This window comes from Fulvia fulva, chromosome 9, assembly GCF_020509005.1.
Source record: "Fulvia fulva chromosome 9, complete sequence".
Lineage (NCBI taxonomy): Eukaryota > Fungi > Ascomycota > Dothideomycetes > Mycosphaerellales > Mycosphaerellaceae > Fulvia > Fulvia fulva.
The window spans coordinates 2,250,335-2,266,168 of NC_063020.1; the positions used below are offsets into that span (position 1 = coordinate 2,250,335).

The window sequence follows — 15,834 nt, forward strand, 5'->3', positions numbered from 1 at the left end:
CGGCATTGCTTAAGAGGGCGCAATGTGGCACTCATACCTCTACGCCCTCTCCTGGCCGATGAGACTTCTGAGGCGACAACTTTCAATCCTGGTCACTGCAACCACAAATAGAGGCTACGCAATCCCGGTACCACGATCAGCAACACGAGAAGCGAGACGCAATATACATCTGGCTCCAATGGACAACGCAGCTGCAGCCATGGCGGCAATCGATGTCGAGACGCAGTGCGCTGTTGAGATGGCTAATAGGAAGAGGTGTCAAGGGAGCTTGCGGTGCAAGAGACATGGCATGGCGAAGAAGAGGGCGGTGCCGGGGAGGATTATGCCGTTTGATCAGTTGTTGGCGCTGAGTCCTGTCGTTGAGACGTAGATGAAGGGCGAGGCATGGTATCACGGCGGGGCTATTTCAGCTCGTCCCTGGACGTAGTGTGAGCCAATCATGCTCGAAGGTGGCGTTTCTGTTGCGATGTACTGGGCTATTGTGACCCCGATGGACTTGTGGACCACCATTGTGGAGCGCGGCCTTCTAGGCTCTAACATACATTGAAGTGCTGGCCTACAACACGACCTCTCTGAATCACGGTCATTTCCTCCTCGAATCAAAGCCTCGACCCAACCTGAGAGCTGAGTTCAGCTTGCTTACTCCAGCACTTATACGCTCCCTCGCGTCCCCTTGTGGCATCGAACACCTGCAAACCTCGCACTATACCTCCTCGGCTTCCATGCTTCTCACATTCTCCTCCGCCCGATGTGCCAATGTAGTCCACTTCTCCTCCGCTACAATGTCGGCTGCGGCGCGCACATTCCCGAGAATACACTTCTCCGACGAAACGCCATCCTCGCCTCCATCGTGCACCTCGACGTGCTGGTCTGTCTGGTTGGAAGCATTCTTGACCAAAGTGGGCAGGAATTGGATGCCGGTGCCGGTCAGCCCGGACTTCTTGACCAGCGCCTGCAGCTCATCGATCCTTGCTTTGAGGGGCAGGCAACGAGAAAGCGCCGTGAATGCGTAGGAGGAGTCGAGCTGTTCGTCTTCAAGATACTGGATGTAGTCCTGTGGTAGACCAGACAGGGTGACGGTGATGTGTGGTCCGAGGCGAGACAAAGGCCAGAGCATCCTGAAGAAACTGAAACTCTCCGCGTGGCCGGGAACACTAATGCGCACCGAGAGGGTGTCGACGTTCGATGCTTGAACGATCGTGGCGAGGAGGTATAGTCGACGATTGATGTAGGGACTTGGGGTCCACATGCCGTGCGTGTCGTCGCTCATAGGCGCGGCGATGATGCCGCATCGATCTTCGATTACGATCTCCACATGCATGGTGCTTGCGTTGGCCGGGATCTCGGGAAAGGCTGCGAGCTCTCTAGCAATATTCTGTGCAGGTCCGAGGATGCTCGCAGATGCGAGACCGTATCGCACTGTTGTCGAAGGACGGTCCGTGCGGCACTTGCAGTCGTGTCTGCTGCAGGTAGAGGTGGTCTTGCCGCCTGGTGGCCCGTAATACTGCTGTGGTGCAATGATGCTCTGAATATTCGGTGGATTGTTCATGTTCGGCATGGGTGCCTGCACGGCTCCTTGTCTTGGCGCACCACCAGTACATCTGATCTGGCTGGAGTGGATGCGCATGAGATGGAAGCTGCCTCGAGCCACAGACTTGTCTAGAAAGCCCTGAGCTTCGTCTTGGACCATTTTACATGTTGACAGGATCTGCGAGTGGAGACGCTTTCCTGGGCGATGCTCAAGAAGCTCCTCGTAGACTAGCAGTCTGATGTCCTTGGGAAGTTTCAAGAATGGGAAACTTGCTTGTCTGTCGAGTTGGAGGAGCTGCTTCTGGGAGTCTGCATTTTTGAGCTTGACCGGGAGCGTGGTATTCTTCGAGCGCGCCTTGACGAATTCCTCGAGTTCATCGCGCTTGCAGCGCTTGTAGAATTCGATGCGCTCGGCCTCGGTATTAGTCGGTCTCTCAGAGATGATGAGAGGTGGTCGAAGTGCTGCCATAATGTTGGGCTGGTCAGATACTCGAGGGTTGTAAAGAAGAATGAAATACGGACGGACTGGCTTTTTCAAGGGAAGGGTAAACATATGTCGGCGCGCGTTAGCGAGTCAAAATTCAAGTGGCCCGAGCTTTGTTGCGATTCACGAAATCCTTATCGAGTTACGGACTGCACAACTCACACATCGGTTAGTATCGTAGTGAATATCTCTGGTGGTATTTCAAAGGCAAGCACCATACTGTACATACGTCAATGGAAATGTACATTGTATTATTCGGTGAACTCTGTCACGTTTCGGGCTCCATGTTGGCCAAACGTCTGATCCCTCATGTTCTCGCTTCTAAGTCTTCACTGCGTAAGCTCATCTGTTTTTGAGCGCTATGAGATACGGTAGGGTATGAGACTGGGTGTATGAGTCATGGTCTCACCGTGATTCGCTCCTATACATGTGCTTGCCAAGACTCGTGTTGTGATCGAGGAGAAAGGGGTTAATGCCGGCTGATGTGGAAAGATGTCCCACATAGAATAGGCCAGCTAGAGCAAAGTCTGGACAGTGCAGTAGACAGAGAACTCACCCTGTACTCTGGCGAGGTTCTAGGAAAGCGTAACATACTGCAGCCTTGGAACAGAAAGATCTTATCTTCCAAAGTGTTACCCCTCCACTCAATCTGCATATTCAGGATAGAGCCATCACTTGCTCCTCGCTAAGACTTGCAGCACCAAAAGTCGAGTGAGCAAGGGACGGCTGTGAGCCGTCCTTTTGCCGAGTTACATGTGCGCTCTCGCTTCTTTCTTTCTTAGCCCGAGTGATCTCGATCTTCGCCTATTGACACACAAACCTTTGATCTCATCAACTACCATCAACAACATTCGGCTGCATCAATCACTATCAGGCCCATGAACACATAACACAGCAACCAACTAATCATCAGTGCCGGAAAGACGATGGCCATGGCAAAGCCGGTGGTGATGAACATGCCGTTTCTCGATCTGCCGGCAGAAATGAGAAATCGAATCTACGACAGCGCCCTCACCCACAATCGCAGACATGGGCAGAGCGCCGCAGTCGCACTGCTACGCACATGCAAGCAAGTCCACCAAGAAGGGGTCGGCATATTCCAAGCACGAAGCAACTTCACGATCGACGTCAAGTTCAAGGTCTCTGCAAGATCGTATCATGTCACTGCATCCGGCGACATGATTTGGTCATTGGAGGATCCATCTATCATCACCCTCGCGAGCAATCTACCACGCGAAGTGCTCAAGCCAAACATCGTCTGTGTCAAGATCGCCCTGAGCCGTACCAAGTCAATGCGCCTAAGCTATATCACGCGAACCGACTACGCAGCAGTCAACCGCTTTCCGTACGCGCTAGTACAGCATCTGAACTCAGATCACAAGCTTCGAGGTCTGGTGCTGGAGTTGGAGGACGGCAGAATTATGCGGAAGCTCAACAAGGAACCCGACGACTTCGCCGAGATCTTCTGGCCACTGTCCATGTTGCGCACCAATGTTCTCGTGCGATATCTGGGGTTCGAACACACCGTCTTGTCGAGCATGCAGCCTCAGCTCGACGAGCGACCGACTCCCAGCAAGACACCAAACAACATGATCGCAGTGCACCAGGTGCTGGGAGGCTTACATCAAGAAGCCAATAAGTACTCGAAGAAGAAGTCCACCTCCAAATACACCGGCGAGGAGTTCGGTGTCGACGACCCGGAGATCGACCAGGCTTACAGCAGGAGAAGAAGCCATGCATTAGGTACAATCAAGATTCTTGAGCTCCGAGGCTTCTTATTCATCACAGAGAGCATCGAGGGGGTCGTACAACACAACCTAGAGAAAGTGCAGAGAACCGATCCTCGCTGGTACATGGAGTAGCAATACCCTTGTCTGACGATGAGCGGCACATCGTGGGCCTATCATGCGAGGAAGAGAAAGGCCAAAGGTGGGGAGGACTCGTTACAAGGCTCAGCTGGATTGGAACCGATAGTATTGCGAGGTCTTTAAGTCTTTGGCTAAGACTATGAGGGTAGAGGCTCGTGGGTAGCTGGTGATGCGGGAATCCACGAGACCACGCGGTCAAATTTCGCTGGGGTACTTGAGATCTCGTCAACCAGAATGTGCGAGAGTAGCTTCATCATGCTGTGGACGGAAGGTTGGAGATACTGTCATGGATGCCGTGAACGTAGCGGTTCCGAGAGGTAGCCAGAAGCATTCATTGAGAGCTGGCCCGATGTATCAGCCCGTCAGCAGATTGGGAAGGAAGACACTGCATTTTGATGGAGCTGTTTGACGTCTTAATTTCGTTGTCGTAGCGCACTTCCTCTGCCACAGTGACGAGGGCCGACACGATGAGAGCCCCGAGATGTAACTAGGTTGTATCCTAGTCACCTTAGCATGGAAGTCACTCAAGGCATTGAAGACACCAGATGAATCCTATATCAGGTCGCAAAGTCGATAGATCCACATGTAGTCCTCCTTGTAAGATCATGACCGGCATCCTCGACTTCTGCCATCTCGGATTCAAGGCCTTCGTATCAGCATGATGAAACTCATGCAAACCCCACCAAAGACAGCCCCTGAACCTCAACATCAACCAGAGATCACGAAAGTCACTTCAATTCGACATCGAGTGCTCCAAGCGTTGCTTATAGACATCCAGCATCCCTGCCGTCGTCTCCCGCCGCAAATCATCCAACGAAGAGCGCGAATTTCCTTCTAGCTGTTCTTGAAGACATTGCATATGGATACCAACGACCACACGCGAGATCTCGTCGTCAATGTGAAGGAACTTGTCGCACTCGTCGATCGCGTCGTGAACTGCATCGCGCATGACAATGTCGATGTCTTCCTCGCGTTTCTTCCACACAGGTGCGAGAAGTTCAGTCCACAATGCCTGGATGTGTAAGGCCGGGGTACATTGGTCTTCCAATTTCGCAATGAGAAGAGATCTCTGGAATTGTTGTACCAAGTCGCAGGCGTCGAACGTGTCGACCCAGGGTCCGGTGTTAGGGTTCGGTAGCATCTTGAAGCTGCTGCCGCGGATGCGGAACACCTGGCCCATCATCGAGATCACCTCAAAGTTGATAGCACGGGATCTTGGTTCGTAGGCAAGATAACTATCAGACTCTTCTTTGGAGAAAGCGAAGCCGTTGAGGGTCTCTCGCAGAGCTTGTTCATCGCCAAAGTTCAAAAGAGGTATGTCCAGACCAGATCTGCTCTTAGTGTCAAAAATGCTAAGGACGGAGCCAAAGATGAGTTGCTTGGCACGAATATCAGGAATGGTGCGTTGTGATGGGTTTGCCACTTGGGTAATTTTCCCAGTCACTGTGAAAATCACAACGATGCCGGCTCTTGGGACTAAGAACCCACTGCAAGTGATGTTTTCGCTCTCTGCGGAAAGGTCGCCAGTGTCAGGCTCAAAAATTCTCCATGACATGCCCTGTATCACAGCAATTTCGGCCACGCGTACTAGAGATGTGGTAGCATATGGCTTGGTGATGGAATCGGGTATGAAATCCCAGTTGCGATCCAGCTTTTGGATCTGCACACACATTGTGTACTCGGGCCCATGGTTTGTAAGTCCGGCTGGTGTTTTCATTCGCATGTCGGCGTCCCACCTCCTCCCATGCTTCTCATTGTCTTGGAGCACATGGAGGAGCGTAACCCAACTGGCCAGGGCATCGTTCGTCGGACCCACGCGGTGGAACACCGACGGCTTCTTCTCGATAACCTTCGAGGCACGTACTATCGTCAATGTGTTCGATCTACTTTCTTGCGTTCCTTCCAGCTTGTGAACAGCCTTGTCGGATAAGGGGCCTCTCGTATTCGCTGGGGGTGCAACAAACAAGACTGGAGTCGCATAAGTTACCACAAAGCGCAGTTCCGATGGCTCGAAAGTTCTTCTCCTGTACTTCACCCATTGCCCGACCACGGGTTCGACGCATTTACGGTAGCCCCCAGCCGTGTTGCAGTGCTTGAGCGGTGGCAATCCAGAAAGCGATGACGGCGATGACGAGCGATACGATGGCGATGACAAGCTCGGCGCTTGCCATGTTGTCGATAGCGCTTCTCCGACACGCCAGTTGCGACTGTGCTGCTGATAATTGTGAGAGCTGTCGGAGTGTGGCGTACTGCAGGTCCAGGCATCAAGCCTATATAACATCTGCCACGGTCATTTTGGATCCTCACAATCTTGGACCGCAAGCGTATTTTCTCTCACGACAAGGATGTATTGGGTGACCTGGGAGGCGTGTTTTCTCGACACGATCCAAGATCTCGAGGACCTTGAACGACCGTGGTCGATGTTAGACGGTCTGTGAGGTGGGCTGATGTGCCAAGGTCTGTTCACCGCTGACGAAAACAAGCCAGTCCATGCTGGAGGAACCTTGGAAGAATACGGCAGATCAGTCGATCAGGCAATTGTTTCTTGGTGATGGATGTGCTCAAGAATCCCAAGATAGGCACTAACGTTGCACTACTTGCAGCACAACAAGAGAGCATGCCAACATGGCCATACCTACAGTCCTGGGCATACTTTTTACAACCCCTGTTCTTCTACCTTTCCTCATTAGGAAGGATGTATCCACTGCTTGGCGTAGCTCACCACCTGGTGTGTCCTCCATTGTTGGCTATTACTGCCTCGCAGCGTTCTCGCATACTCTTGCATATACGTTGTATGTCCTCAGGTGTGAGCTTGGCCCATTCTTGATAGTGGGATTGAAGGTGGCAACACCTTCTGAGATGGACATGGATAGCCGTAAGGGGTTAGCGTAAATACAGGGGTTGTAAAAACTATGGCCAGGACTGTAGCAACATTATCGCCACAAGGAGTTCGTCCTCCATGGTGTCCCAGTACTGTTGGTTCCTGTGCTGTGAGGTTGTGAGAGGCCAGAGTTGGTATGTCAGTGCGGATGTGTTTGTGAAGTAGCAGTTGGGGTAGTACAAAGTCTCGCTGCTGACCGGTGTGCGCCCCACTTGGATTCACCGGTGAGGCCAAGCGAGTGTGGCCAGAATTCATCATGTGCGTCAGGCCTTGTGGTGGGAGCCGGATAGTGGTCGCACGCCGAGAAGGCGGGTAGGATAGAAAACATTGTCATTGTCACAGGGTATCTCAACTAATCAAATTTCACCTTCCCAAGTTGCCTCGCATCAGCGGCATCCTGAACACTGTTCCTTGTCCTCGTTGACGCCTCTTTCCAAGCAGTGATAACATCGTCGGAGACATCTTCCGCATCATCAATGACCCAGTTCATCCACTTCACCACAGCGACCGCCTTGCCCAGATCGTGCTCTTCAATCACCACATCGCTGAGATATTTGATTAGTGCATCAACATCCTCCACATACGGTCCTTCGTCGTTGAACTCCCGAAACCATGCGGAGATTGTGTTGCGTAGACCGGAAATATCTGTCAGCTTGTTGGCAGTGAACGTGGGCATTGCAGGTCGAGCTGGCAGAGTAAAGCACCGATCCAGTGGCCCTACAACTTCGCCTTTCTTCCGTCGAGCATTCTTCGCATGTTGATGGAGCGACAAGTCGATTCCGCCAGTTCTTTGCAAGCGAGCTTGGCGTTGCTGTGCAATGACTTCCTGACGAAGGTCTTCGGGCAACGCAGCAAGCACTTCAGGGTCGAGCTCTTCTGCTTCCGGCTCGGTGTCGGTCCCTGTGGTCTCGTCAGGTCGCTGAGGTCTGGCAACAAAGTTTGACTGTGTCAAAGTAGATGCTTCGGAATCACGAGCAGGATTGCGAGACAAGCTGCTGATGTTCTTGCTACCACGTGGTCGGCCTCGTCCGCGCTTGGGCGGCGCTTGTCGCAACGGTGGCAGAGTCCGGAGCTTGCGTGGTGATTGTGGCAACAAGGCTTGTTCTCCGCGCTTTTCGGCACGGTTGGAGGGTGACGTGTAGAACCCCAGCACTTCGGCACGTACATCTTGTGGCAATGCTTCCAATATACTTGGGTCAAGCTGTGACTGCGGTGGGACAAAGCCAGCTGGTGATTGCGCTCGAGATGCTGTTTTGGGTTCACTTTGTCGTATTGCCTCAGATGCCTTCTTGTCGTTGCTAGGAGTTGTATGCTTGATCAGCTTGGCTCTGATGTCGTCAGGAAGCTCTGCCAAGACCGCTGGGTCGACCTGACTGGGAAGTATGAATTGTGTTCCCAAGATATTGAGAGGGTTCTTCGTGGGTGTGCCAGGATCGACTGGTCTGAACACTGCGCTCGGCTGGTTCGCGCTCGGGATCCGCTGCTTTTCAGGGGTCTGGACGTCATCCTGTATTGGATCATCGGCAGAAGGCCGCGTCGGAAGTGAAGGTGGCTTCTCCTCAACCGTCTTCGCAGGCTGACCGACCTTGAATTGCAGTTTTCGCTGGCTTGCCTGGTCAATACCATCGGACCCTTGCTTGATAGGGACGAGTTTCGACATTTGCATGCCGATGCCACGAAGTTCGCCGGGTGATATCGACATGGACCTGAGAGCTGCCACGGTCTCTTTGGCAATGACAGCGGGATCGTTGGTTGCCATGCCTAGCTGCAGTCCCTTGTTGAACGTGTCGCACTTGCCATGCCCGAGATGCTTTGGTGGATCGAGAGGAGCATCGGCGGCCCGTTTCATGATCTTCAGATTCAGATGCGAACCCTTGGCATGCTCTTTCAACAGTCTTTTACAGAGCTCGGCGCTCAGGTTACGAAGAAACTCGTCTGCTTGGTCTTGATTCTCGAAGCGGACCCCCCAGTTGACTTCTGCAGAGACTGACTTGCGAGTCACCTGATCGCCGACTTCAGTCTTATCGATGCCACGAGCGTACTCCCACACCTTCTCGCCTGTCTTTGGCCCCAAAGTGTTGATGAGTTTCTCCTTTGTGATTTCGAGGATGTCCTTGACTAGCTTGACACCAATATCCTCAAGCTTGCCGCCTATACTGTAGGCGACGCCAGGTAGCTTCGTAACTTCGAGCTGACCAATAAAGTCAAGAACGTCCTCAGGTTTGAGCTGGTATTGACCAGCTGGTTTCGCTTTTCGTAATGCCACTTTGGCTTGCAGGATATTTGCACCAATTCCGACTGAGACAGCGCAGCCAGTCTTCGTCAGCACTTCATCCCGTATCTTTTGCCCGAACTCGTCTGCTTTGGCCTGCTCACGATGCACGGCACCTTCATTACGCTGCACGCCATTCGATCCACTTTCAGCGATGCATATGGCACTGATATCCACAAGCGCCTCGTCGATGCTGACACTTTGCACAACGCCACCAGTAGCCATGATAGCGTCGTAGAAGATCCTGCTCGCCGCCTCGTAACCCGGGAAGTCGTACGGCAGTATCTTGAGCTCCGGACACAGCTGCTGTGCACGTTTCATCCACATGCCGTTACTGATGCCGAACTTGCGGGCAGGATAATTGCAGCTTGCGATCTCCGAGCCAGAACCTCCACCGTGAGCAACGACTGCTGGTTTATCCTTGTACTGTGGATGCTTCTTGAGCGATACTGCCGCGAAGAAGCTATCGAAGTCGACATGCATGATGTACCGCCTTTGACCGGGTACTTTCTTGGGTTGGGCCTTTTGCGACGCTGTTTGTTTCGCCGCCAGAGCTTGGAGCTGTGACTTGAGGTCTGCCTTCCAGGTAGACAGGTGATGCAAGCGCGATTCTCGGTAGTACTGCTCCAGGAAGTCTGGGTGCACCACTGTGGACTTTCTGATATTGGGATCACTCAGTAGCAAAGCATTGTGCTCCTCAGCAGTCATACCGGCGAGCTTCGTGGGTGAAATATTCTTGAACACTGCAGAATCACGAACTACCTTGTGCGAAAAGTCCGGTTCCTGGGAGCCCTGTCGTGGTTGCAGTGCTGGGCCAGCATCAGACTGGGGTGCATCTGCTGCAGTGACTGCCACTTCGTCGGGCCCTTCGATTGTCTCCGAGTCGGTGACAGCCTCCGGTGGCTGGCTGCTTGGAGGAGGCGTCTGTAGTGCACTTACTGCCGCGGCTGACGAAGACGTACTTACACGCGGTTCTGAGGGCTCTCGCGGATATACACTCTGCTCAGAATCATCTAGCGCTTGCTCGATCGAGCTTGTGATCTCTGGCAGTCCATAGTCGTCGTCATCTTCGATATCGTCTGACGGAGTGATGGTCTGCACCAACTTTGGTGGCTTCTTCTGACTGCCCTGAGATCGTAGTTGGCTCGTATACCAACTGGTCTCGGTCTGCTCTCGATAACCTTGCGCTCGCTTGGCTGCTTGACTGACGACTTGGCCATTGTCGAAACCGAGCACTCTCTGACCGACGCCTTCATCCACAACACGATAGGCATCCCATGGCAGTAGTTTCCCAGCAGCGATACTGTCAACGATCCAGGCAGGCTTGACGATCCGATAGCGACGAAATTCTTCTTTCTTCTTCGGCGTAAGATTGCTCGCAATGATATGTGTAACCATGGTCTTCCCATCCAGATACTGAATGAAGCCACCTCCATACTGGACAGTCATAGTGTGCAGGTCGTTCAAGCTTGGCTGGGTATAGCCGTTGACGTGACAGACAACGCCTTTGAAGATGGGTGGGATCTCCTTCGATTTGGCCCGCAGGTCCGCATCTTTATTTTGGAGTTTGATCTTCTTGCGTCGGAAGTACTCTGGGAAGCCTCCGAACTTGGACCCCTCATACTCATCACCTCCTTCGTCGTCGAATGTATGTCCTTCGATCCGCTTCCGGACAAGGGATGACTTCTGCTCCAGACGCGAGCCCATGGTGGCGTCGCAGCTGCATCGTCAGTGTGGGGTCTAGAGTACTGCCGTGCTGCCCATAACCTGTATGTCCTGCTGGTATGGGTGAAGTAGAGAGTGGGTGTGTCGATGTTGTGACCACTGTGTTGTTTGTCTTTGTTTGGAGGCAGCAGATGTAAGAAGAGGCGAGGTTGGTCGTCACGCGTCATTAGCGCGTACCTAGAACTAAATTGGTTGCAGGGTCGAGAGACGCTTGGACCGTCGAACTTTTTGCTTGGCCTTTGCAGATCTTCAAGGCTGTTTCTTCTGCCCGACTTTCTCTTCACCGACCACCGCAATACATCCTTCTCTCCACCACTTCACCCTCCTCGAGCCCTTCACCACCTCGAGACAGAAGACCACCGAAGGTCGCTTTCCAACTCCTCCTACAGCATCTCTACATAGAGAAACAATGTCCGGTCTTATGCCAATGGCTGTGTACGGCCTCGAGGTCCCAGCCGGCGATGTCGCCATCACTGCGAAGCCAGAGATCCCATCCGCATTCCGCATCACTATGGCTGCCATTGACCCCAGCGCTGAGCCTGAGGGCGAGGAGGGCGACGTTCCCCGTGCAACTCTCAAGATCATCCGCCAGTCGCTGATTGACTACGATGATGAGGACGACTACGATGCCGAGGACTTTGACGTCGAGGAGATGGAGCGCATGCTGGCCGAGGAGGAAGACGACGATGACGAGGACAGCGAGGAGGAGGCTAACGGCGGCCCAAGTGACCCAGCCAAGTCCAAGGCCGCGAGGAAGGCAGCTGCCCAGAAGCAAATCGCTGCTCTGCTTGCCGCGCAAGAGGAGGAGATGGACGTTGATGAGCAGCCGAACGGCGTCAACGGAAAGAAGTCTGCCAAGGCTTTGGGCAAGATGCCAGCCAGCGACGACAGTGAGGATGACGACGAGCACAGCGAGGACGATGAGGGCGAGGAGTACGAGGAGTTCGTTCTGTGCACTCTTGACCCCACCAAGGTATGCGCTGCTCCATTCTACTTGCATAACCCTTAGCTAACAACTTTCTTAGAACTACCAGCAGCCACTCGACATCACTGTCGGTGAGAACGAGCGAGTCCTGTTCAAGGTGTCTGGTACCCACAGCATCTTCCTTACTGGCAACTACGTTGAGCCAGCTCACCAGCCCGGTCCAGATGGCTACGACAGCGAGGAGGATTACGACGAGGAGGACTATGACCTCGAGCCAGACAGCGATGAGCTTGATGACGAGGAGGATGAGCTTGACGACATCGAGGACCCACGCATCACCGAGCTTGAGGATGAAGAGGAAGCACCAGCTCTTGTCCCATCCAACAAGGCGGACAAGAAGGCCGAGAAGAAGGGCAAGAACAAGCGCCCAGCGGAGGATGAGCTCGCCAATGGCGCATCGCTTGACGATCTCGTGACCGCAGCCAAGAAGGAGGCCAACGGCGAGGAGAAGCTCACCAAGAAGCAGAAGAAACAGAAGAAGAACGACGGAACTGCTGCCGCGGTCGAGGAGCCATCGTCTGCGAAGTCTGACAAGAAGGTTCAGTTCGCAAAGAACCTCGAGCAAGGTCCTACTCCAACCAAGGACGCCAAGAAGGATGATAAGTCAAAGGCTGGGCTCGGTGTGAAGAAGGTCGGTGGTGTCACCATTGATGATAAGAAGGTCGGCACCGGCCCAGCAGCCAAGAACGGTGACCGCGTTGGTCTGCGATACATCGGCAAGCTCGTCAGCAACGGCAAGGTCTTCGACAGCAACAAGAGCGGCAAGCCATTCACCTTCAAGCTTGGTGCCGGTGAAGTCATCAAGGGTTGGGAGATCGGTATCCAGGGCATGACCGCTGGCGGTGAGCGACGCATCACCATCCCAGCCAAGCTGGCATACGGCAACAAGGGCGCACCACCCGCGATTCCAGGTAACGCCGACCTGGTCTTTGACGTCAAGCTCCTCTCCATCGGCGGCCGATAGATCGACGACTTCACCATCACCGACTACCGATCGACGACTGTGTTTTGCTCCGAGTGTACTATGTTACGGCCTTTTCATGGAGCGGATCGAACTCTACTTTCGGTCCCAAATGCTGGAGGGAGGACGAGTTCTGAAAGCATCTGCTTTGTGCTGCATTGCGTTTCTTTGTTCTTGGCGCGATGATACCCGACTTGCAAGATGATGTTGGCATTTGCAGGAATGATGGGTGCATTGTCTGGCTCTGGCCCAATAGCCAAGGTCCTGACACGACACAAAAAAGTATGTATACAATAGCTACCGGCGTTGGGGTCAATGGTGTCTGTGTGGGTAGTGTAGTCTGTTTTGATGGAAATACAAATGTGTGATTACAGCCTCCTCCCACGGTCTCTCTTCTGCTGTCGTCGAAACTTACCCAGAGTCGATGCTTTTCGCGGATAAATGATTGAACAACCAGATTAAGGTCTTGCGCATGTTTGGAAGAGCTTCAAGTTCAGACATGCGCTACACTGACAGCCGACTGTATGCTCAGCTAGATACTCCTGAGCCTTCAAGACAGCTAGACGCACGCGTATGCAACCATACTACCTCCCGGGATGTGCTCCAACATTGGTGCATAGATATGGGGTCGCTCGTATTCTTCTAGCTATTCCTCATCATCGTTGTCGAGAACGGCGGCATCGACACCGCTCGCAGGTCTAGCTGCCATCTCGCCTTTCTTCAAGCCTTGCTTGATCACTTCAAGCTGCTGACTATTTGTCAACCACGACCACGCCTCCTTGCCTGAATGACAGCCACGAAGAAATACATGCGGAGTTTTGGCCTGCTGTTCCTCCGAGACTTGTCTTCCGGCTACGACACTTTCAAGGTATCGCTCTTCGCGATCGTACATGATCTCTAGCACTCCCCATATTTCCACAGCTGCTCTCATCTGGTCAGACTGTTGCTTCGCCAGTACCGGCCAGTAGGTAGTGACGTGATCCATCAGAATACCGACAGTGACACCTTGCGTTGCCTGTAGCGTGTCTTCGATCGCGCAGAAGAAGCCGTTGAACTTGCCCGCCATCATGTATGCGCAGGAGGTAACAGCTGGCTGAGTGATGAACATCTCGCGATATGTTAAAGCCGTGTCGAAGGAGTGTAGACGAGCTAAGTCGAAGTACCCGTAGTCGTTGTCGAATGCTAAAGTGTTGCCGAGCAGACGATTGACCGGAGTACCCGAATTTCTATCGTACCACGTTGCACCTGAACTTTCTCCATATATGCACGCCCGAGCCGGTGGGAGTTGTAGCTGCTCGTTGTCTCACTCATATTAATGCTTACTCGTGCCCATTGGGGAGTCCACCGCTTACCATCCTCCGGTGAGCCAAAAGCTGCGTCGAGAATACCAATAGGTCGCAGGAAGAGCGCTTCTTGAATCTTCTTCGAGCCGAGTATCGCGTTGCGCCAGAACTGGCAGACGCGCTGGGCAAGAAGCAGGTCTTTGGTCGGCAGGCCGTAGAGAATGATTTCGAGCAGTTCGGCCGTGCCGAATGCGGTCTGACAAGCGGTAGACATCAGTGGTATGGTGGAATTTTGCTGTTGCTGTGGATTTCGAGTGGTGTTAGAAAGTTCTCAGATAGGAAGTCGAGACACATGTGATGGTCACGCTAGCGCGCCGTTGAACAGGGGTCTACTTAAGCGAAGCGCAAAACAGCTGGAAGCTACGCCATCTGTGATACATCTCAGAGCAAACACGAACATGAAAACCGCCGCCATCTCCGCCGACACTAGAATGTCACTACGTCCAGACCACGCCTATTCAACCATGAGCGCGTCGTCGGTTGCTGCTTGCGTTTGCGACAAGCACCCATACATGGAGACTTCTATACTAGAGAGCCTGGCAGGCCGCATTGCCGACGAGTGTCGAAAAAGAGTCGTTGGCGAAGAGCTGGGCGTTCCGACTGCGCGACAAGGATTCGTCCTAGTTCAGATACTGCGTCTGAGTCTAGTCGATGGGGTTTCATGTGAAAACACTGCGTGGAGAGGCCCGATTTACATGTGATTGCGGCACTAGCGCGTATTGCCCTCCTGTGGTTTTCAGGGCGCTACGTGCGCAACTCTCCACCTCAAAGACAGAACTTCGAATCACAGATTGGAGCACCAACGCAAGCCCTTCCAACCAGTTTGCTGGAAAACCTTGCGTGGCATCCACCATGGCTGAATCAAATACCGTCAAAGATATCCGCGCAGTCGCCAAGGCCGAACTCCTCCAAGCGCACCCAAACATACCGATTGCAGCAATGGAAGAGTTACTAGACAGCGTTGTCGCTGACACCGAGAAAGTGATCAAGAAGCAGTAAGCCCTGCACACCGGCAATACCCTCCTCACTCCGCTGACGCTTCATCAGAGACCCCATCGCGCCCTGCATCACCTTCTTCACCCTCCCAAACGAGCTGCGCACTAGAATCTACCGACTCATCGTCACTTTCAGCCCATACTCGACTCTCTCAGCTCCCCTCCTCATCCACGGCGACATTGAGCGCCTTCTCGACACTGACTTCGTCTTCCCCGCCATCCTCCATACCTCGCAGCAGATGAGACAAGAAGCGCAAGAAGTCTACTATGGCCGGAACAAATTCGTCGTTGAGCTGGGCTACGACTTCCTTACCATTGAGGATTTCGACATCCCGGAGGTGCTCGAGTGGATGAAAGTCGTTGGGAGAGAGAGGGTCAAGATGATCAAGTATTTGGAGTTCAATATCAGGGTCTCACCGGATGTTGATCGTCCAAGTATGTCGCTTGCGCTGTGTCAGAAGGCTAAAGCCTCGCCAGCGGCGTTAGATTTGAGCAAGCCTGTGGAGAAGTGGAACAAGGATGTGTTCTTGAACGCACTACCGCTGGTCAAGATGGGAGTCTCGATGAAGGTCATCAAGCTTGTTGTTGAGAAGGCATAGCTCCACCAGAGAGGGGGCTGCGGCCAGCCTTCGAAGAGGGGAGGATCAGAAACTTGGAAGAGATACTCTACGTGCTTCGTTTTGCGCCGCCGAAGTGCAGCCAATGGCGCGGTGGAGATATGTAGCAGGAAGTATGTACAGAAAGCGCTGCTGCTCACGGGTCTGGGTACTCGATCCAAAAATAAGAACTT

At 53.2% G+C, this 15,834-nt stretch overlaps 7 protein-coding genes across 7 annotated transcripts; 3 read left to right on the forward strand and 4 right to left on the reverse strand.

Annotated features, from left to right (window-relative positions):
• Positions 1-703: 703 nt before the first annotated feature.
• On the reverse strand, positions 704-2,083 carry CLAFUR5_09306 (uncharacterized protein; the record flags this gene model as incomplete). The annotated part of the gene is made up of 1 exon (XM_047908454.1): positions 704-2,083. One exon carries the CDS (start codon positions 2,081-2,083, stop codon positions 704-706), a length of 1,380 nt encoding a protein of 459 aa, XP_047766057.1.
• An 857-nt stretch (positions 2,084-2,940) lies between these two features.
• Positions 2,941-3,876, forward strand: CLAFUR5_09307 (uncharacterized protein; the record flags this gene model as incomplete). The annotated part of the gene is made up of 1 exon (XM_047908455.1): positions 2,941-3,876. The coding sequence occupies one exon, from the start codon at positions 2,941-2,943 to the stop codon at positions 3,874-3,876; it is 936 nt and encodes a 311-aa protein (XP_047766058.1).
• A 739-nt stretch (positions 3,877-4,615) lies between these two features.
• CLAFUR5_09308 (uncharacterized protein) lies at positions 4,616-6,053 on the reverse strand (the record flags this gene model as incomplete). Its single annotated transcript, XM_047908456.1, has 2 exons — positions 4,616-5,906; positions 5,950-6,053. 2 exons carry the CDS (start codon positions 6,051-6,053, stop codon positions 4,616-4,618), a joined length of 1,395 nt encoding a protein of 464 aa, XP_047766063.1.
• Positions 6,054-7,115: 1,062 nt separating this feature from the next.
• On the reverse strand, positions 7,116-10,742 carry CLAFUR5_09309 (DNA repair protein rev1; the record flags this gene model as incomplete). Its single annotated transcript, XM_047908457.1, has 1 exon — positions 7,116-10,742. One exon carries the CDS (start codon positions 10,740-10,742, stop codon positions 7,116-7,118), a length of 3,627 nt encoding a protein of 1,208 aa, XP_047766064.1.
• Positions 10,743-11,169: 427 nt separating this feature from the next.
• Positions 11,170-12,709, forward strand: CLAFUR5_09310 (FK506-binding protein 4; the record flags this gene model as incomplete). Its single annotated transcript, XM_047908458.1, has 2 exons — positions 11,170-11,733; positions 11,786-12,709. The coding sequence occupies 2 exons, from the start codon at positions 11,170-11,172 to the stop codon at positions 12,707-12,709; spliced, it is 1,488 nt and encodes a 495-aa protein (XP_047766392.1).
• A 643-nt stretch (positions 12,710-13,352) lies between these two features.
• On the reverse strand, positions 13,353-14,263 carry CLAFUR5_09311 (uncharacterized protein; the record flags this gene model as incomplete). The annotated part of the gene is made up of 2 exons (XM_047908459.1): positions 13,353-14,008; positions 14,059-14,263. 2 exons carry the CDS (start codon positions 14,261-14,263, stop codon positions 13,353-13,355), a joined length of 861 nt encoding a protein of 286 aa, XP_047765938.1.
• Positions 14,264-14,901: 638 nt separating this feature from the next.
• CLAFUR5_09312 (uncharacterized protein) lies at positions 14,902-15,643 on the forward strand (the record flags this gene model as incomplete). Its single annotated transcript, XM_047908460.1, has 2 exons — positions 14,902-15,044; positions 15,097-15,643. 2 exons carry the CDS (start codon positions 14,902-14,904, stop codon positions 15,641-15,643), a joined length of 690 nt encoding a protein of 229 aa, XP_047765939.1.
• Positions 15,644-15,834: the final 191 nt, after the last annotated feature.